The sequence below is a fragment of the Pristiophorus japonicus genome, chromosome 22 (genome assembly GCF_044704955.1).
Source record: "Pristiophorus japonicus isolate sPriJap1 chromosome 22, sPriJap1.hap1, whole genome shotgun sequence".
In the NCBI taxonomy this organism is placed as follows: domain Eukaryota; kingdom Metazoa; phylum Chordata; class Chondrichthyes; family Pristiophoridae; genus Pristiophorus; species Pristiophorus japonicus.
In genome coordinates, this window is record NC_091998.1 from 48,760,643 (window position 1) to 48,782,807 (window position 22,165).

The 22,165-nt window shown below is 47.5% G+C and overlaps 1 protein-coding gene across 8 annotated transcripts in view; it reads right to left on the bottom strand.

Annotated features, from left to right (window-relative positions):
• The window catches only part of LOC139235022 (netrin receptor UNC5D-like), a 664,622-nt gene that overhangs the window by 107,131 nt on the left and 535,326 nt on the right, over window positions 1-22,165 (bottom strand). For all 8 annotated transcript variants that reach the window (XM_070866105.1, XM_070866104.1, XM_070866107.1 and 5 more), the window contains 2 exons: window positions 10,090-10,275; window positions 1,792-2,166 (listed from right to left, as the gene is read on the bottom strand). In XM_070866105.1, coding sequence (XP_070722206.1) covers window positions 1,792-2,166; window positions 10,090-10,275 — 561 coding nt within the window. The remainder of the gene's footprint in view (window positions 1-1,791; window positions 2,167-10,089; window positions 10,276-22,165) is intronic.

Sequence of the window (22,165 nt, forward strand, 5' to 3'; positions counted from 1 at the left end):
AGGCCATTCCGCTCCTCGGGTCTGTTACCATAGGAACAGGAGTAAGCCATTCAGCCCCTCAGGCCTGTTACCGTAGGAACAGGAGTAGGCCATTCAACCCCTCGGGCCTATTACCATAAGAACAGGAGTAGGCCATTCAGCCGTTCGGGCCTATTACCATAGGAACAGGAGTAGGCCATTCAGCCGCTCGGGCCTATTACCATAGGGACAGGAGTAGGCCATTCTGCTCCTTGGGTCTGTTACCATAGGAACAGGAGTAGGCCATTCAGCCCCTCAGGCCTGTTAGCATAGGAACAGGAGTAGGCCATTCAACCCCTCGGGCCTGTTACCATAGGAACAGGAGTAGGCCATTCAGCCCCTCGGTTGTGTTACCATAGGAACAGGAGTAGACCATTCAGCCCCTCGGGCCTGTTACCATAGGAACAGGAGGAGGCCATTCAGCCCCTCGGGCCTGTTACCTTAGGAACAGGAGTAAGCCATTCAGCCCCTCGGGCCTGTTACCATAGGAACAGGAGCAGGCCATCCAGCCCCTCGGGCCTGTTACCATAGGAATAGGAGTAGGCCCTTTAGCCCCTCGGGCCTATTGCCATAGGAACAGGAGTAGGCCATTCGGCCCCTTGGGCCTGTTCCGCCATTCAATGAGGTCATGGCTGATCTGCGACCTAACTCCATATACCTCTCTTTCACCCATATCCCTTAATACCTTTGGTTAACAAAAATCTACCAATCTTGAAATTAAAATTAACAATTGATCTAGCATCGATTGCCATTTGCGAAGAGAGTTCCAAAACTCTACCATCCTTTGTGTGTAGAAGTGTTTCCTAATTTCACTCCTGAAAGGTCTGGCTCTAATTTTTAGACTGTGCCCCCTGGTCCTAGACTCCCCAACCAGCAGAAATAGTTTCCCTTAATATCCTGAATACTGCAATCAAATCACCCCAAAACCATCTAAATTCGAGGGAATACAATTCTAATTTGTGTAATCTCTCCTCGTAACTTAACCCTTGAAGTCCGGGTATCATTCTGGTAAACCTACGCTGCACTCCCTCCAAGGCCAATATGCCCTCCCTAAGCTGTGGTGCCCAGAACTGCTCACAGTGCTCCAGGTGTGGTCTAACCAGGGCTTTGTACAGCTGCAGCATAACTTCTACCCCCTTGTATTCCAGCCCTCCAGATATAAAGGCCAGCATTCCATTCGCCCCATACACCAGCAATTCAGCCAATAATCTGAGCTCCATTGCAGTCCTGGCAGTGAGCTACACTGTCAGAGGTGCCATCCTTTCAATGAAACATTAGAAAAAGGTGCTACATAAATGCGATAGCATTGTTTCAAGAGAGTTCTCCTGGTAAATCCTAGACAGATTTTTGAACGATAAGGGAGTCGAGTGTTATGGGAAGTGGGCAGGGAAGTAGAGTTGAGGCCAAGATCAGATCCGCCACGATCTTATTGAATGGCGGAGCAGGCTCGAGGGGCCAAATGGCCGACTCCTGCTCCTATTTCTTATGTGTCTGGTCCAACATTCACCAACAGCAGATTAACTGGTCATTTATCTCACTGATGTTTGTGGGATCTTGCTGTGTTCATTGCCCTTTAAAGTAGTCCGTTATATGTCAAGCCCTTTCGGACACATTGTAAGGTACTGTATAAATGCCAGATTTGCTTCTTTCCAAATACGGGATTGAATTTCCAGTTATGGCCAAGCGTCACGGTCAGGTCAAACTTGCCGCAGGTGTTTGAATGAAACTAAAAGGCAGGTTAGAAACTAGCGTGCATGTTCTCGGGCTTCGTACCTTTAGTTGGTCCCACCAGGCATCCACCAAGGCACCCGAATGTGCCGGAGGTCTTGTTTTCGGCCCTTATGACTGCGGCAGTGAGATGCTGAGAGCTCGAGGCGTTGCTCCGCGCGTGAGTTTTATCCACGCCTCTGCTGTTCCGGGGGTAGGTCCGGGACGGCACCCTCCCCTGGTAGTCCACTCCGTCTGCAACTCCAAGGGACACCATTAAGGAACTTTGCACTTTAACCTTGATCCCCGGCAGAGAGTCAAAGAGTGGCGACTGGGTCAGGAGCTCTTTGGCCACTGGGTCCTGGAAGCAGATTGGTCCGCTGTAGGTCCTGCTGACTGTCAGGTCAGGCTGCATTGACGGGTTCAGAAGCAGCGAATTACCTTGGAGAATGAAATGGGAAAACAACATTACTTTTAACATATTGCATTTAAAAAATATATCATCATCATCATAGGCAGTCCCGCGGAATCAAGGAAGACTTGCTTCCACTCTTAAAATGAGTCCCGAGGTGACTGAGCAGTCCAATACGAGAGCCACAGTCCCTGTCATCGGTGAGATAGACTGTGTTGAGGGAAAGGGTGGGTGGGTGGGTTGCCAAACGCTCCTTCCGCTGCCTGCGCTTGGTTTCTGCATGCTCTCGGCAATGAGACTCGAGGTGCTCAGCGCCCTCCCAGATTCACTTCCTCCACGTAGGGCGGTCTTTGGCCAGGGACTCCCAGGTGTCAGTGGGGATGTTGCACTTTATCAGGGAGGCTTTGAGGGTGTCCTTGAAACGTTTCCTCTACCCACCTTTGGTTCGTTTGCCATGAAGGAGTTCCGAGTAGAGCGCTTGCTTTGGGAGTCTGGTGTCTGGCATGCGGACAATGTGGCCTGCCCAACCTAGCTGATCAAGTGTGGTCAGTATTTTGATGCTGGGGATGTTGGCCTAGTCGAGGAACTAATGTTGGTGCATCAATCTCCAACCGTGTGGCAGAGTGGGTAAAACCATCTCATAGTGAATCACCAACCAGACTGGAAGGATCCCGATTTCATTTCTGCTCTGACCTGTGCTAGCATGACAGCGTTGATGGTGAGGAGAGATTGAGTAGATTGGACCTAAACTCTCTGGGGTTTACGAGAATGAGAGGTGATCTCATTGAAACATATAAGGTTCTGAGGGTGATTGACAGGGTAGATACAGGGAGGATGTTTCCCCCTGGCTGGAGGGTCTTGAACCAGGGGTCACAGTCTCAGGATAAGGGGTCGGCCATTTAGAACTGAGATGAAGAGAAATTTCTTCACTCAGAGGGCTGTGAATCTCTGGATTTCTCTGCCTCAGCGGGCTGTGAGGGCTCAGTCGTTGAGTGTATTCAAGGCTGAGATTGACAGATTTTCGGACACTATGGGAATCGAGGGATATGGGGATAGGGCGGGAAAGGTGGAGTTGAGGTAGAAGTTTAGCCATGATCTTATTGAATGGCGGAGCAGGCTTGAGGGGTTGAATTACCTACACCTGCTCCTATTACTTATCCTGTTTCTCAAACCACCTCCCCATTGATATTCAACAGTATTACCATCGCCGAATCCCCTACCATCAACATCCTGGGGGTCACCATTGACCAGAAACTTAACTGGACCAGGCGTGTGATGGTCAGGCGTGCGATGGAACACTCTCCACTTGCCTGGATGAGTTACAGCTCCAACACTCAAGAAGCACAACACCATCCAGGACAAAGCAGCCCGCTTGATCGGCACCCCATCCACCACCTTCAACATTCACTCCCTCCACCACCAGTGCACCGTGACTGCAGTGTGCACCATCTACAAGACGCACTGCAGCAATTCGCCAATGCTTCTTCGGCAGCACCTCCCAAACCCGTAACCTCCACCACCTAGAAGGACAAGGGCAGCAGGTGCATGGGAACACCACCACCTCCATGTTCCCCTCGAAGTCTGTGTTGTCATTTTCTATGATTCTATAATTCTCATGTCACACACATAATAAGAACATAAGAAATAGGAACAGGAGTAGGCCATACGGCCCCTCGAGCCTGCTCCGCCATTCAATAAGATCATGGCTGATCTTATCATGAACTCAGCTCCACTTCCCCGTCCGCTCCCCATAACCCTTTACCCCCCTATCTTTTAAGAACTGTCTATTTCTGTCAAATGTATTCAATGTCCCAGCTTCCGCAGCTCTCTGAGGCAGTGAATTCCACAGATTTGCAACCCTCTGAGAGAAGAAATTCCTCCTCATCTCTGTTTTAAATGGGCGGCCACTTATTCTAAGGTCATGCCCTCTAGTTCTAGTCTCCCCCATCAGTGGAAACATCCTCTCTGCATCCACCTTGTCAAGCCCCTCATAATCTTATACGTTTCGATAAGATCACCTCTCCATTCTTCTGAATTCCAATGATAGAGGCCCAACCTACTCAACCTTTCTTCATAAGTCAACCCCCTCATCCCCAGAATCACTTCTCTGAACTGCCTCCAAAGAAAGTACATCCTTTCGTAAATATGGAAACCAAAACTGCACTCAGTATTCCAAGTGTGGCCTCACCAATACCTTGTATAGCTGTAGCAAGACTTCCCTGCTTTTATACTCCATCCCCTTTGCAATAAAGGCCAAGATTCCATTGGCCTTTCTGATCACCTGCTGTACCTGCATACTATCCTTTTGTGTTTCATGCACAACTACCCCCAGGTCCAGTTATACTGCGGCACTTTGCAATCTGTCTCCATTTAAATAATAACTTGCTCTTTGATTTTTTTTCTGCCAAAGTGCATGACCTCACACTTTCTAACATTATACTCCACCTGCCAAATTTTTGGCCACTCACTTAGCCTGTCTATGTCCTTTTGCAGATTTTTTGTGTCCTCCTCACACATTGCTTTTCCTCCCATCTTTGTATCGTCAGCAAACTTGGCTACGTTACATTCAGTCCCTTTTTCCAAGTCGTTAATGTAGATTGTAAATAGTTGGGGTCCCAGCACTGATCCCTGCGGCACCCCACTAGTTACTGATTGCCAACCAGAGAATGAACCATTTATGTTCTGTTCTCTGTTAGCCAATCCTCTATCCATGCTAATATATTCCCCCCAACCCCGTGACCTTTTATCTTGTACAATAACCTTTTATGTGGCACCTTGTCAAATGCCTTCTGGAAGTCCAAATACACCACATTCACTGGTTCCCCTTTCTCCACCCTGTTCGTTACATCCTCAAAGAACTCCAGCAAATTTGTCAAATATGACTTCCCCTTCATAAATCCATGCTGACTCTGCCTGACCGAATTTTGCTTATCCAAATGTCCTGCTACTGCTTCTTTAATAATCCTGACTTGGAAATATATCGGCCCTTCCTTCATCATCGTTGGGTCAAAATCCTGGAACTCCCTCCCTAACAGCACTGTGGGAGCACCATCATCTCACGGACTGCAGCGGTTCAAGAAGGCGGCTCACCACCACCTTCTCAAGGGCATTTAGGGATGGGCAATAAATGCTGGCCATATCCCAGAACTAATAATATGTTCTTATATTAAGGCAGCAGTTGGAACAACACAATCAGCCTCACAATCCCTGGGCTAGAGTGGGCGGGAAAATTAATCAGCCAAGGCTCCTGCTCCTGTTGACTACAAATTCGGATGGTGGATGAGAGCAGGGGTTGATGGCCCTCAGAACCTGAAGGTTGACGGCACTGGCAGAACCCGGACACGAGTTACTAACTTCAGGAGGTGAGGGAGGAAATAGGAAGACAAAAATAAAACCTCACAGATTTTGAAGAGTCCAATCCCAATGGAGCAGGTTAGACACTTGCTCTGAAATGGTGTCACTTCAGGATAGAAATCTTCGAGTAAATTAACTTCGGAACGTGTGATTAGGGCTTCCCAACAAGCACTTTATAATAAATCAATCAATACAAACTAGGTATTCACGACAACCAAAGACTGATACATGCGCAGTGTTTTGAGAAAATTCAATTTGATTACAAAGTGGTTGCACAGGAGTATTAATCAGCCGTACACAGAACAGGCAGTGCATTTTGTCAGTGACAATAACGGTTGAATAAAGTGCTTTCAATTGATTCAGTTTATCTGTTTATCCTAGTGGGTAATGTTTGTGGGCTCGAGTCTACTTGTCTGCAATTATGATAACAATTACAATGATTCAAATAGAAAATTACTGTTCTGAACTTATTAATCTACTTCCTTTCAGTCTTTGCTTCTACTAAGGTAAACGCTCTTCCATTGACTTCCACAGAACACTTGGCCACAAAATGACATTGACCTTTATTAATGCTGCCCACTTAAATGGCACGTTTGAAGTCCATCCACGTAGCACGCACTCAGATAGAAGATTAACTCTGTCTGTAGTTACCTCTGTGAATACTAAGCTATAGAGCGCTCAACTAAATGGGTCAATTTAACATAATGCTGGGAATTCTGCCAATGCCACTCGCTGTCTCGCTCCCTCTCGAGCTGGCTTCAAGGAGTTGGGCGAGAATGACCCGAGGTGTAAATTAGCCGCTGAATTCTTTTCCCTTCCCCCCCCCCAGCCTCCCCCCCCCTCAGAGCCACACCTTGCAGAAGGTCGGTGTCTTTTGGCAACAATGCAAATAAGATTGAGAAATCACTGACCCATGCTGAACCGGCCATCAGGGGGCAGCTACAGCCACAACAATTATTTTTCGTCTTGTAATATTGTGGAGTACAGATTTTACCGTTTTACTGTGAAGGAGATTTCCTCTGGTCTCCACGTGCTTGCAGCATTATCAGTGGGAACTCAAGAACTTATGTTCATATCAGTGGGAACAGCAACTCTGATTACGATTGCTTTGGAATTCTCTTCCCCAGCGAGCTGTGGAGACTGGGTCATTGAATATATTTAAGGTGGAGATAGACAGATTTCTGAACGATAAGGGTTGTCAAGGGTTATGGGAAGTGGACAGGGAAGTGGAGTTGAGGCCAGGATCAGATCAGCCATGATCTTATTGAATGGCGGAGCAGGCTCGAGGGGCCGAATGGCCGACTCCTGCTCCTGTTTCTTATGTCCTTATTTCTGGTAATATCATACATTTGGGGTTAAGTTACCTTCTAGTTTTTGTCTCAGCTCTTGGAACAACTTTTCCTCCTATTAGAGAACAAAATGATAATTGCCACAATGGTGATCAAGGCGATGATAAGGCTGGAATAGCTTGGGCTATTGGGTGGCCGGAGCCATGACATTGCAGGGACCAGTGGAATTCTTTTGGATAGCTGGGGCTATTTGATTGCCAGGGTGTTTGAATGGCCGGACTACTGCCTTACTGGGGCTCACAGCTTACAGGAAAATCTGGCAGCGGGGAGCCCATGTCCTTAATGGAACCCGCTCGACTTTCCATTTATAGATTTTAATGGACAAAACATTGGGCGGGTCCTCTTTATGGATGTGTAACCTTCCCATCTGCCTTTCCTGTATTCACCGTGCCCACGTGATCCATTAGCCGTCACGCCCCCTTTTTTTGTTAAGAATCTATTTAACATTGCCGAATCCCCCACCATCCATATCCTGGGGTTCACCATTGACCAGAAATTTAACTGGACAAGCTGCATAGATACTGTGGCAACAAGAGCAGGTCAGAGGCTGGGTATTCTGAGGCGAGTGTCTCACCTCCTGACTCCCCAAAGCCTTTCCACTATCTACAAGGCACAAGTCAGGAGTGTGATGGAATACTCTCCACTTGCCTGGATGAGTGCAGCTCCAACAACACTCAAGAAGCTCGACACCATCCAGGACAAAGCAGCCCGCTTGATTGGCACCCCATCCACCACCTTCAACATTCACTCCCTCCACCACCGGCGCACCGTGGCTGCAGTGTGTACCATCTACAAGATGCACTGCAGCAACTCGCCGAGGCTTCTTCGGCAGCACCACCCAAACCCGTGACCTCTACCACCTAGAAGGACAAGGGCAGCAGGCGCATGGGAACACCACCACCTCCACGTTCCCCTCCAAGTCACACACCATCCTGACTTGGAAATATATCGGCCGTTCCTTCATTGTCGCTGGGTCAAAATCCTGGAAGACTTGCTTCCAGTCTAAAAATGAGTCCTTAGGTGGCTGAACAGTCCAATATGAAAACCACAGTCCCTGTCACAGGTGGGACAGATATTTGTTCAGGGAAAGTGTGATTGGGACTGGTTTGCCGCACGCTCTTTCCGCTGCCTGCGCTTGATTTCTGCTTGCTCTCAGAGATGAGACTCGAGGTGCTCAGCGCCCTCCCGGATGCACTTCCTCCACTTAGGGCAGTCTTTGGCCAGGGACTCCTAGGTGTCGGTGGGGATGTTGCACTTTATCAGGGAGGCTTTGAGGGTGTCCTTGTAACGTTTCCTCTGCCTACCTTTGGCTCGCTTGCCGTGAAGGAGTTCTGAGTAGAGCGCTTGCTTTGGGAGCCTTGTGTCTGGCATCCGAACGATGTGGCCTGCCCAGCGGAGCTGATCAAATGTGGGGTCAGTGCTTCAATGCTGGGGATGTTGGCCTGGTCGAGGATGCTAATGTTGGTGCATCTGTCCTCCCAGGGGATTTGTAGGATCTTGCGGAGACATCATTGGTGGTATTTCTCCAGCGACTTGAGGTGTCTACTGCCACTGTACGTGGTCCATGTCTCTGAGCCATACAGGAGGGCGTATATTAATACAGCCCTGTAGACCATGCATTTGAGGGCTTGGTCTTCAAACACTCTTTTCCTCAGGCGGCCGAAGGCTGCGTTGGCGCACTGGAGGCGGTGTTAAATCTCATCGTCAATGTCTGCTCTTATTGATAAGTGGCTCCCGAGGTATGGGAAATGGTCCACGTTGTCCAGGGCCGCGCCATGGATCTTGATGATTGGTGCGGCGAGGACAGGCTGGTGGAGGACCTTTGTCTTATGGATGTTTAGCGTAAGGCCCATGCTTTCGTACGCCTCAGTAAATACGTTGACTATGACTTGGAGTTCAGCCTCTGTATGTGCGCAGATGCAGGCGTCGTCCGCATACTGTATGGAGCTTGACGACGCCTTGGGGTGGGCTTGGACCTGGCCTGGAGATGGCGAAGGTTGAACAGGTTCCCACTGGTTCTGTAGTTTAGTTCCACTCCAGCGGGGAGCTTGTTTACTGTGAGGTGGAGCATGGCGGCGAGGAAGATTGAGGAGAGGGTTGGAGCGATGACGCAGCCCTGTTTGACCCCGGTCCGAACATGGATTGGGTCTGTGATGGATCCATTGGTAAGGATCACAGCCTGCATGTCGTCGTGGAGCAGGTGCAGGATGGTGACGAACTTTTGGGAGCATCCGAAACGGAGGAGGACGTTCCATAGACCCTCGCGGTTGTCAGTGTCAAAAGCATTTGTAAGGTCGAAGGCGGCCATGTATAAGGGCTGGTGGTGTTCCCTGCATTTTTCCTGCAGCTGCCGCGCTGTAAAAATCATGCCCGTAACAGCGCTGTGGGAGCACCTTCGCCACACGGGACTGCAGCGGTTCAAGAAGGTGGCTCACCACCACCTTGTCAATCAGGGATGGGCAATAAATGCTGGCCTCGCCAGCGATGCCCACACCCCAAGAACGAATATTATTCAACAATTTTTTTACATTGCACTAGAAATAGTGAATGCAGGAACCTTTCCACCTTGGTTATGATGTGAATAGTATATAGCACATGAGCTGGAGCGCTGGGCCCTGGAACATTGTGGGCCACCCCGACCTGTGTGAGAACACCACCGCAGGTCGGGGCTATAAATGGAGCTGGAGCACTGGGCCCTGGAACACCGTGGGCGGAGATTCGGCGAATGAGGATACGGGGCCCAGAAGAGCCGAGGGCCCAGGGGCAGCACGGCCCAGCCCACACTGCGATATGTGTACGCACTTGGTCCGTGCAGCAGAGCAGGCCTCCAGTCATTCTGGTTCAACCCTTGCCACTGGATAAAGGCCGAGCTCTGTCGAGCCCGTGTGATGGCTGGTGTACAATGGTCACCCCACGTTAAAAAAATCCACGCACAGGCAAGTTCCACCCTTTCAACTGGAGTTCAGGACTGGAACATCGGGTCCTGCACTGAAACATCTGTGAACTCTCGTGGAAGCAAGTCATCCTCGTTCGAGGGACGGCCTATGATGATGATGAGTACATAGTAAACACAGGGGATCTCCCCGCTCCCTCCGGTAAGCCTTACTGGACTTTTAATGTGTCTTTTGTGAGCCTATAAAGTATTGACTTACTTGGTCCGTCAACCCCATCTCAAATACAAACTATTCGAATAAAAAAAGCAATCCTGCAATAATGAATTTAAAGCTGTGTAACACACCGCACACTAACCCTGTCTGACTGTCTTGAAGTTGAAGGACTGAAAGCCACCGGTCAAAGCTGAAGTATCAATAACATCAACACCATAGTCACTTTGGCTTCTTCGGTACAACGCGACTCCCACCACAAGCATCGCGACTGCTAGTACTGCCGCACCGAGGCCAGAGTATAACGCCACGTCGCTGTTGGTCTCAATACCTAGACAAAGAGGCAAAAGTTATTCGACGCAACTCTGCAGATGACAGTCGTCGTTGTTTCTCTTGTGTAATATGTGCACCCGTGAGCATGATCACAGGTTTGTCGAACGTGTTGACCTCCTTGACCGCCCGCTACCTGGACTGGGTGATGGACACCTTGGCCATGCCCAGGAGCAATCCTATGAGCAGGCCTACCAACCTGTCAACAGCTCCACAACTACTTTAGGTAGAACCTATAAATCAAGTACCCCCTTGTTAAAGGGGCACTAAAACCGACACATTAAACAAATTAAACTTTAAACGATCAAATGAAAATTTGGTTGCCGGGGGCTGATGATGCACTCCAGTCCCTCTGGCGCCCACCTCTCGCGGAAGACCGCGAGCGTACCGGTGGACACCGCGTGCTCCATCACCCAGTCCAGGTAGCGGGCGGTCGATGGGGTCATTCAGTCCGACTGCCTGCCTCTCTTCCGCGTCCTGGAGATGGAGCACGCGGTGTCCACCGGTATGCTCGCGGCCTTCCGCGAGAGGTGGGCTCTGGAGGGACTGGAGTGCATCATCACCCCTGGCAGTAAGTTTGAATTTGACCGTTTAAGGTTCACAAAGTTTTATTTGTTAATATGTCGGTTCTAGTGTCCCTTTATTAAGAGGGCCAGCGGCTTTATTGTTTAATGAAAATAGTTATAGAACTGTTGAGTTGGGAGTGGCTTAGCCAGTCATATGATGTTCACAAGACTCAATAAAACCCCAGCCAGTTGGGTTTGGGGGATCCATGATGAGGCAGGTGGTTGTGAGCCTGGTGGATAAACTGGTAATGTGTCGTGTGATTGTTAAACCTTGGCTAATAAACCAACTAGTTCATAATAGCAATGTGTTGCTGTGAATTCTTAAGCAAAGAGCCCATGAAGCAAATACATTACATCTTCCTCGATCAACCTACCAATGTTGTGCAATGATGACGGCTGGGACCTACTGCTTCGGTGCGCACCAACTCACGATTTTATCCGCGCCCTTTTTAGTGGACGGGAAAAGTGCCGTGACAGAACGGGAAAAAAAATCTGGGCAATATTTCCCAACCAGTTATATTTTTCACAGAAATGAACTCTGCTTTGGCAGGAAATATCGATCCCATTAAGAGAAAAGACTAACTGGTCGTTCATATTATTCCTGTTGGTGGGATCGTGATGTGCACAAACCGCTGCCCCGTTGCTTATGAGGCAGCAGTCACGGCACTTCACCGCAATTGGTTAGAAACACAGAATGGTTACAGCACAGAAAGAGGTCATTCAGCCCATCGAGCCCGTGCCAGCTCTCTGCAAGAGCCCTTCAGCTAGTCCCACTCCCCCTGCCCTTTCCCCGTAGCCCCGCAAATTATTTTTCCTTCAGGTACTTATCCAATTCTGTTTTGAAAGCCATGATTGCATCTGCCTCCACCGCCCTCTCAGGCAGCGCATTCCAGATCCGAACCACTCGCTGCCTAAAAAAAAGCTTTCCCTCATGTCGTCTTTGGTTCTTTGCCAATCACCTTAGACCTGTGTCCTCTGGTTCTCGACCCCTCTGTCAATGGGAACAATTTCTCTCTATCTGCTCTGTTGGACCCCCTCATGATTTTGAACACCTCGATCAAATCTCCTCTCAACCTTCTCTGCTCTGAGGAGAACAACCCCAGCTTCTCCAGTCTATCCACGTGACTGACTGTACATGAAGCGTGGATGCGTTTGAGGGAGGAGAGGAGCCACGATATAAGTGCTAATCCCTTTTGTTTTTTAACCGGCAATGACACAATTGGATGTGATACGATATGAAAGACAAGTAAAAGTAACTTGGCATCTGCACATGGAAAGGGACCCTCCCAAAGCATGTAACGCCCACTGCGTCTCAGTGAGTCCCAGCATACTCGGAGTTTGCACAGGTTGCTGTTTGGTCTGTTGCCGGCTTGATTTCAGTCACGGTAGGATTACCAGACACTCAACCGTAATGAATAGGCTCATAACACCTAATGATTATATCACTTAAGCCACCTGAAGACAATTAACCAGTTGCTGCTGTTTAAAAAAAAATAAGCGTCAATCCATTGCACGAAGTAATCAGAACAAGATTCATTAAATTCCAATCTGCTCCGCGTAACAAAATGGTTTCTCTTTCTGGAACTCGTTTAGCTCAAATCTTTCAATTATTTCAGTCAATGCACGTCGGAAAATGATGGGGTTGTACTTCTAAAAGCTCGGGCACGTGAGGCTACATTTAGGAACAGGAGAAGGCCATTCAGCCCCTGGAGCCTGTCCTGCCTTTCAATGAGATCATGGTCTATCTGCGACCTAACTCCATAAACCCGCCTTTGGCCCATACCCCTTAATACCTTTGGTTAACAGAAAGCTATCAATCTCCGATTTAAAATTAACGATTGACCCAGCATCGATTGCCATTTGCTGAAGAGAGTTCCAAACTTCTACCACCCTTTGTGTGTAGAAGTGCTTCCTAATTTAATTCCTGAAATGTCTGGCTCTAATTTTTAGACTCTGCCCCCTAGTCCTAGACTCCCCAACCAGCGGAAATAATTTCTCTATCAACCCTATCTGTTCCCCTTAATATCCTGAAAACTTTGATCAGATCACCCCTTAACCTTCTAAATTTGAGGGAATACAACCCCAATTTGTGTAATCTCTCCTCGTAACTTAACTCTCAGAAGCCTCCGGAATCTGCCTGGTTCTGTTTATTATTAACTCTGCAGTTGCAGTACACAATACGTCCACATCCACAGTGTGGCGCTACAAACATTACAAGATTACAGCCTTGGAGTCCGGGTATCATTCTGGTAAACCTACGCTGCACTCCCTCCAAGGCCAATATATCCTCCTTAAGGTGTGGAGCCCAGAACTGCTCACAGTGCTCCAGGTGTGGTCTCATCAGGGTTTGTACAGCTGCAGCATAACTTCTACCCCCTTATATTCCAGTCCACAAGATATAAAGGCCAGCATTCCATTAGCCTTTTTGATGGGTTTCTGTACCTGTTCATGACATTTTAATGATCTATGTATCTGGACCTCCAGGTCTCTTTGGACATGCACTGTTTTTTTTAGCTTTTCACCATTTAGAAAGTACCCTGTTCTATCCTTTTTAGGTCCAAAGTGGATGACCTCATTTGAAATCCATTTTTCCAAAATGCCACATTCTGCCATCGGCCTAGCATCACAGTCTCTGTATAACTGTAATCATCATCATAGGTAGTCCCTCAGAATCGAGGAAGACTTGCTTCCACTCTTAAAATGAGTTCTTAGGTGGCTGAACAGTCCAATACTGTGATATCTTCACAGAGCACAGCACACACAGCTTCCTACATGGCAGGCAGCTCTCTTGGAAGCCTCCGGAATCTGCCTGGTTCTGTTTATTATTAACTCTGCAGTTGCAGTACACAATGGGCCCAAGTTTCGGGCCGCGCCTAGAACGGCGCAGCCCCGACCTGGACACCCGTTTTACAGATTCTCCGGCTCCCTGCTGGTCCTCTTGAGTCAGGCGCGGTGCAGCACGAGCTGTGGGGGGCGGAGCTAGGTCCCTGCGCTGAAAACAGTGCCGGGACCTCTGCACATGCGCGCTACAGTGGGCACGCATGTGCAGTAGCTCCAGGCACCCGAAACTGTGTGGGAGGGGCCCAAAGCATGCAGCCCCTAGCCCTGGCCGAATGGCCTCACTGGGGCTGCATGCATAAGGCTGCCTCCCACGCCCAGCTCCTGCTTCGTCCCGACCCGACTCGACTCCCGCTTCCTCCCCCCCCCCGACCCGACCCGCGTTCCCGACCCCGACCCGCGTTCCCGACCCCGGACCCCGGACCCGACCCGACCCAACGCCACCTATCTGAAAATCTGGTGCTGGGGACGGGCCCTGCCCGAAGTCTTGGGCCCGGCCCGTTCAGCCTCCCTCCCCTTCTCCTTCCCCCCCCTTCTCCTTCCCCCCCTTCTCCTTTCCCCCCTTCTCCTTTCCACCCCTTCTACATTTCTCCCCCCCTTCTCCTTTCCTTCCCCCCCTCTCATTCCCCTTCTCCCCCCCTCCTTCCCCTTCTCCCCCACCTCTTCTTCCCCTCCCCCCTCTCCTTCCCCTTCTCCTCTCCCCCCCTTTCCCCTTCTCCTCCTCCCCCTTCCCCTTCTCCTCCTCCCCCCTTCCCCTTCTCCTTTTTCTAAAGTGTAGACAAGGTTTTTTCGAGCGTAAGTTAGTTTGGAGTAAGTTTTCACTGCCGAAACTTAGAAAACAGGCGTAAGTGGCCAGACACGCCCCCTTTTGAAAAGAAAATTCTGTTCCAAAGTGAAACTGTTCTAACTGACTAGAACTGGAGCAAACTAAATGCCGAGAATTTGAATTTCTAAGATACTCCGTTCTACACCAGGAAATCAGGAGCAACTGAGGCCGAAACTTGGGCCCAATGTGTCTACATCCACAGTGTGGAGCTACAAACATTACAAGCTTACAGACATTATACTTCTCCCTCTTAATGAATAAGTTATTATAACAAACATCATACATAACTTTCATGTTTATACATAACACAGGATATAAACTTATTTTTTTTTCCATATTTTACAAATTTAACTTTCATTCTGATTCTCTCCTGGATTTGTTTCCAGTACATTGGATGTAAGATTTGCTACTGGTGTATCAAAACTATCTGATGAGTCAGAAATAATGGAATCATTCCCACCTTCAACTCCTTCCATGTCTGGAGGTAAAATATGATCAATATGAACAAACCTAACCTGTCCATTATCAAACATCTTTACCAAATATGTGCGAGGACCACATATCTTCACCACTCTTCCTGGTAACCACTTTAACCATTTATGGTGATGGTTCTTTACTCTCACCTTCTGGTTTAATTTCACACTTCTCTCTTTTACTCTACCTCTATCATGATTCTTTTTCTGTCTTAATTGTGTCACTTCTACGGACTGTGCCAAATTTGGCTTTAACAACGAGAATCTAGTTCGTGGCTGTCGTTTGAGAAACAACTCTGCTGGTGTTCTACCAATAGTTGTATGAGGAGTATTTCGATATGTAATCAAAAATTTAGCCAATTTGTGATCTAATGACAATTGTCGTTTCCTTGGATTTGGATCTAACATTTGTTTGATGAGGGCATGTTTTACAAGTTGTACAGTGCGTCTGCTGCACCATTTGAAGCAGGATAGTATGATGGAACCTTGGTATGTTTCACACCTCAGACTCTGGGCTTCTCTAGCCGTTTGAGGACTTCATTCAATATCTTATTATGAATTTGCCTATTTGGTGCTGAAATTAGTATGTCATCCAAATAACATACTACCCCTTCAATACCTTGCAAAATCTGGTTCATCACCCCTTGGAATATGGCAGGGGCGGAAGACACTCCAAACGGTAGCCTATTAAGTTGATATAGGCCTAGATGAGTATTTATAGTCAAACATGACTTGGACTCCTCATCTAGTTCAAGCTGTAAGTAGGCATTCGTTAGATCCAGTTTTGAGAAGATCTGACCACCTGTCAGTGTTGTGAACAAATCTTCTATATTTGGCAATGTATTGGGGACATTACCCTCTAGAACCTGGTTTACGGTTACTTTATAATCACCACACAATCTTACCTTACCATCGGACTTAGGTTAAAACAACAATGGTGTAGCCCAATTACATCGATCTATCTTACAAATAATGTTCTCAGACTCTAGTCTTTTGAGTTCTTGCTCAACTTTCTCCTTGAGTGCACATGGTACGGAACGTGGCTTGTAATAAACCGATCTAGCGTCCTTCTGTACCCTGACACTCGCCTTAAAGCCTTGGATCGGACTGCCCGTTTCGCAGAACACCTTCGGATACTTCTTGATAACCTCATCCGTTGATGAAAATCTCGCTTCCACACAGAAAATCTTACTCCAATCCAGCTTCAGGAAGCTCAACCAATTTCTTCCTAGTAAGGCAGACTTGTCTCCTTTCACTACTATTAGAGGCAAGTTCTGAAATCTTTATATTTCACCGGTACGGTGATATGACCTACCACAGGAATTTTCTCTCCCGAGTAGCCTCGAAGTTCTATCTTGGTTTTCACCAGTTGGAAATCACGTAATTTGTCAATATACAGCGACTCCGGTACTACACTCACGGATGCACCCGTGTCAATTTCCATTGGTATCTTGAATCCTGCAACATCTATGTGGATTTTGATGCTTTCCGAATCGCTGTTCGTTAAACTCGTGCTCCTGATGACGTGTAACTCCAACATCTCCTCGTCCTGTTGTTGTTCTTCCATGCTATGTAGTCTCTTGGGATTTCTACTCATAGCTTTGAACGCTGGACTCATAGCTTTGAAAGCTGGTTTACCCTTCAGTCGGCATGCCTTCGCAAGATGCCCAGTCTTCCTGCAGAAGAAACACTTCACGTATGGACAACTTTGAGCAATGTGTTGTCCCAGGCACCTATAGCACGACCTCGACGCTCTGTTAAAATTTCCAGTTTCTGAGACTTTGGGCCCCCACTGTCTTTTACTTTGAACCTGCAGGTGATTTACCTCGGTTGACTGACGACTGTAATCATTATTTAATTTTCGGGAATATTGTTCGGCCATGCCCTTCGACCTCGCTGTCTGACAAGCAATCTCAAAAGTCAAGTCATCCGTCGTCAATAACTTCCTTCTGATCGCATCATTTTTCACCCCAAAAAACAAAATGATCCCGTAATGCTCGGTTTTGAAAGTTTCCAAAATTTCAGTGCATCGATAGCTTTTCTAATGCTATGATGTAATCACTGATACTTTAATCAGTCTTTTGATTCCGAATCCTAAAACGATAGCTTTCAGCAATTTCTAACGGTTTGGGGTTATAGTGCTGCTCCAGCTTCGTTAAAGTCTCTTTAAGCGTTGTGTCCTTTGGCTCGTCAGGCACAAGCAGATTTACAAGGGTTCCTACAATGCCGGACCCGCCTCCGATAAGAAGATCGCTTTCTTACGTTCCAACACAGCCCGGTTCTGGACTGCATTGTCTGGAACTTCGATTATGTTATTTGCAGTGGAATACATTTCTAGCCGATCCATTTATGCTTTAAAACGTTCTCGGTCGTGTCTATATTTCCCCCAAATGTCCAATTACAACTGCCATTTTAATTTCTAGCTGTTCACACCATGTGCTGTATTTTACCTCGGATTTTGTAGCTTTTTTCCAAAGACAGAAACTTCCAAAGTCTCTCTGTCGGCTGGCTGAATTCTTCCCCCAAAAATTTAAGCTTTAAATCATCCGAAAAATCCCATCTCATCGCAAATGTGACATTTTCACAGAGTACAGCACACACAGCTCCTAACATGGCAGCAGCTCTCTCAGAAGCCTCCGGAATCTGCCTGGTTCCATTTATTATTAACTCTGCAGTTGCAGTACACAACACGTCCACATCCACAGTGTGGAGCTACAAACATTACAAGCTTACAGCCTCGGTGTCTGGGTATCATTCTGGTAAACCTACGCTGCACTCCCTCCAAGGCCAATATATCCTCCCTAAGGTGTGGAGCCCAGAACTGCTCACAGTGCTCCAGGTGTGGTCTGACCAGGGTTTGTACAGCTGCAGCATAACTTCTACCCCCTTGTATTCTAGTCCTCAAGACATAAAGGCCAGCATTCCATTAGCCTTTTTGATTGGTTTCTGTTTCTGTTCATGACATTTTAATGATCTTTGTACCTGGACCCCCAGCTCTCTTTGGACATCCACTGTTCTTTTTAGCTTTTCACCATTTAGAAAGTACCCTGTTCTATCCTTTTTAGGTCCAAAGTGGATGACCTCATTTGAAATCCATTTTTTCAGAATGCCACATTCTGTTATCGGCCTAGCATCATAGTCTCTGTATAACTGTAATCATCATCTTAGGCAGTCCCTCGGATTCGAGGAAGACTCGCTTCCACTCTTAAAATGAGTTCTTAGATTGCTGAATGGTCCAATTCGAGAACCTGTCACAGGTGAGACAGACAGTCGTTGAGGTGAAGGGTGCGTGGGACTGGTTTGCCGCTCGTTCTTTCTGCTGCCTGCGCTTGATTTCTGCATGCTTCTGCTCAGCACTTCCTCCACTTAGGGTGGTCTTGGGCCAAGGACTCCCAGATGTCAGTGGGGATGTTGCACTTTATCAGGGAGGCTTTGACCGTGTCCTTGTAACGTTTCCTCTGCCCATCTTTGGCTCGCTTGCCGTGAAGGAGTTCCGAGTAGAGCGCTTGCTTTGGGAGCCTCGTCTCTGGCATGCGGACAATGTGGCCTGCCCAGCAGTGCTGATCAAGTGTGGTCAGTGCTTCAATACTGGGGATGTTGGCCTGGTTGAGGACGCTAATGTTGGTGCGTCGGTCCTCCAAAAGATTTGTAGGATCTTGTGGAGACATCGCTGGTGGTATTTCTCCAGCGACTTGAGGTGTCTACTGTACATGGTCCATGTCTCTGAGCCATTTCTCGACTCCATCCCGCAGCATGCTACCCACCGCCACCTTGACAAAATCCCAACACTGCACGAGGTGGAAAAAGCCATAAGACAGCTTAAAAACAAAGCTATGGGAGCAGATGGATTCCCTGCTGAGGCAATAAAGTATGGTGGCGATGCACTGTTGGCGCGAATACATGACCTCATCTCTCTCATCTGGAGGAAGGAGAGCATTGCGGGAGATCTCAGAGATGCAGTGATCGTGACCACCTTTAATAAAGCGGACAAGTCCGACTGCGGCATCTACAGAGGAATCTCCCTGTTATCAGCCACTGGGAAAGTCGTTGCTAGAGTTTTCCTCAAGCGTCTTCTCCCTGTGGCCGAGGAGCTCCTCCCGGAGTCGCAGTGCGGATTTCGTCCCCTACGGGGCACAACGGACATGATAACTGTAATGACCACCTGAGGGATGGATAGAGAATGTGATTATCGGGCGATTGAGCGTGAAGCTCAATCCTTTGGACGCTGACCAGTGGAGATGTATAATTACCACTTTGCTTGGCCTTTAACCAGGACCGAGGTACCTGGTTTACAGTGACTGAATAAGTCAGATTCTATTCCCATTCCAAGAGATTCTCAGCCTTCCAAGAAACCCGCCTAATGTTTTCAGGACTGGGTTGTGCAATACTGTCCTTTTTGTCATGAAAACCACAAATTTTGAAAATAACTTTCATTTTTCTAACTTTTCTATGATGGCGAAGAAGTGTAACCGTTGGAGATCAGTTCATTCCATTTTTTGCGGCATTATCTAGTGCCTCTAGGTTGTGTCAGACTCAAGTCGCAGCTAAGATGGTAGCTATCCTTCAGCTGTTTCTGGGGGCTGCGAACTCAGGGCCAATGTATACACATTCCCCATCCGAAACCCTGTGATCTCCTGGGAGAGGCAAAAAAACCAGATAAAAAAACTTTAGGAAAAAAAATCTGGGAGGTTCCTCTCCGACTCATCCACGCGATCAAAACTAGTTCAGGCGTTCACTCTGGCCTTGAATTCCCTGCAGTACCTACCTTCTGCAAGAGGTGATCTCCGCCCAGGCCAGAAACAAAACCCAGATACAGAGGAATAATTGACTTTACAGTTAATCAGCACATAAATGCTCTGCATTTCTCTGCATTTCTGACTGCTCTGACCACTGACCTCCAATGGGGAAGTCAACAATACAAAGATCCTCAGAAATAGGAGCAGGAGTAGGCCATATGCCCCTTCGAGCGTGCTCCGCCATTTAATACAATCATGGCTGATCCGATCATGTACTCAGATCTGCACTTGGGCAGGACTGGAACTGATGAACTGGGGGTAACATTTGCTAATGCAGTTCAGGAGTGTTTAAACTAATATGGCAGGGGGATGGGAACCTATGCAGCGAGACAGGGTGAAATAATATGGAGTCAGAAACAGATGGTAGAAAGGTAAAAAGCAATAGTGGAAGGCCGAGTAAACAATGGCAAGAAACAAAAAGGGCCACACTACATCATAATTCTAAAAGGACAAAGGGTGTTAAAAAAACAAGCCTGAAGGCTTTGTGTCTTAATGCAAGGAGTATCCGTAATAAGGTGGATGAATTAACTGTGCAAATAGATGTTAACAGATATGATGTGATTGGGATTACAGAGATGTGGCCCAGGATGATCAGGGCTGGGAACTCAACATCCAAGGTTTTTCAACATTCAGGAAGGATAGAATAAAAGGAAAAGGAGGTGGGGTAGCATTGCTGGTTAAAGAGGAGGTTAATGCAATAGTTAGGAAGGACATTAGCTTGGATGATGTGGAATCTATATGGGTAGAGCTGCAGAACACCAAAGGGCAAAAAACATTAGTGAGAGTTGTGTACAGACCTCCAAACACTAGTAATGATGTTGGGGAGGGCATCAAACAGGAAATTAGGGGTGCATGCAATAAAGGTGCAGCAGTTATCATGGGTAACTTTAATATACATATAGATTGGGCTAACCAAACTGGAAGCAATACGGTGGAGGAGGATTTCCTGGAGTGCATAAGGGATGTTTTTCTAGACCAATATGTCGAGGAACCAACTAGGGGGGAGGCCATCTTAGACTGGGTGTTGTGTAATGAGAGAGGATTAATGAGCAATCTCATTGTGCAAGGCCCCTTAGGGAAAAGTGACCATAATATGGTGGAATTCTACATTAGGATGGAGAATGAAACAGTTAATTCAGAGACCATGGTCCAGAACTTCAAGAAGGGTAACTTTGAAGGTATGAGGCGTGAATTGGCTAGGATAGATTGGCGAATGATACTTAAGGGGTTGACAGTGGATGGACAATGGCAGACATTTAGAGACCGCATGGATGAACTACAACAATTGTACATCCCTGTCTGGCGTAAAAATAAAAAAGGGAAGGTGACTCAACCGTGGCTATCAAGGGAAATCAGGGATAGTATTAAAGCCAAGGAAGTGGCAGACAAATTGGCCAGAAATAGCAGCGAACCCGGAGACTGGGAGAAATTAGAACTCAGCAGAGGAGGACAAAGGGTTTGATAGGGCAGGGAAAATAGAGTACGAGAGGAAGCTTGCAGGGAACATTAAGACGGACTGCAAAAACTTCTATAGATATGTAAAGAGAAAAAGGTTAGTAAAGACAAACGTAGGTCCCCTGCAGTCAGAATCAGGGGAAGTCATAACGGGGAACAAAGAAATGGCAGACCAACTGAATAAGTACTTTGGTTCGGTATTCACTGAGGAGGACACAAACAACCATCCGGATATAAAAAGGGTCAGAGGGTCTAGTAAGAAGGAGGAACTGAGGGAAATCCTTATTAGTCAGGAAATTGTGTTGGGGAAATTGATGGGATTGAAGGCCAATAAATCCCCAGGGCCTGATGGACTGCATCCCAGAGTACTTAAGGAGGTGGCCTTGGAAATAGCGGATGCATTGACAGTCATTTTCCAACATTCCATAGACTCTGGATCAGTTTCTATGGAGTGGAGGGTAGCCAATGTAACCCCACTTTTTAAAAAAGGAGGGAGAGAGAAAACAGGGAATTATAGACCGGTCAACCTGACATCGATAATGGGTAAAATGATGGAATCAATTATTAAGGATGTCATAGCAGCGCATTTCGAAAGATGGTCCAAGTCAGCATGGATTTGTGAAAGGAAAATCATGCATGACAAATCTTCTGGAATTTTTTGAGGATGTTTCCAGTAGAGTGGACAAGGGAGAACCAGTTGATGTGGTGCATTTGGACTTTCAGAAGGCCTTTGACAAGGCCCCACACAAGAGATTAATGTGCAAAGTTAAAGCACGTGGGATTGGGGGTAGTGTGCTGACGTGGATTGAGAACTGGTTGGCAGACAGGGAGCAAAGAGTAGGAGTAAATGGGTACTATTGAGAATGGCAGGCAGTGACTAGTGGGATACCGCAAGGTTCTGTGCTGGGGCCCCAGCTGTTTACATTATACATTAATG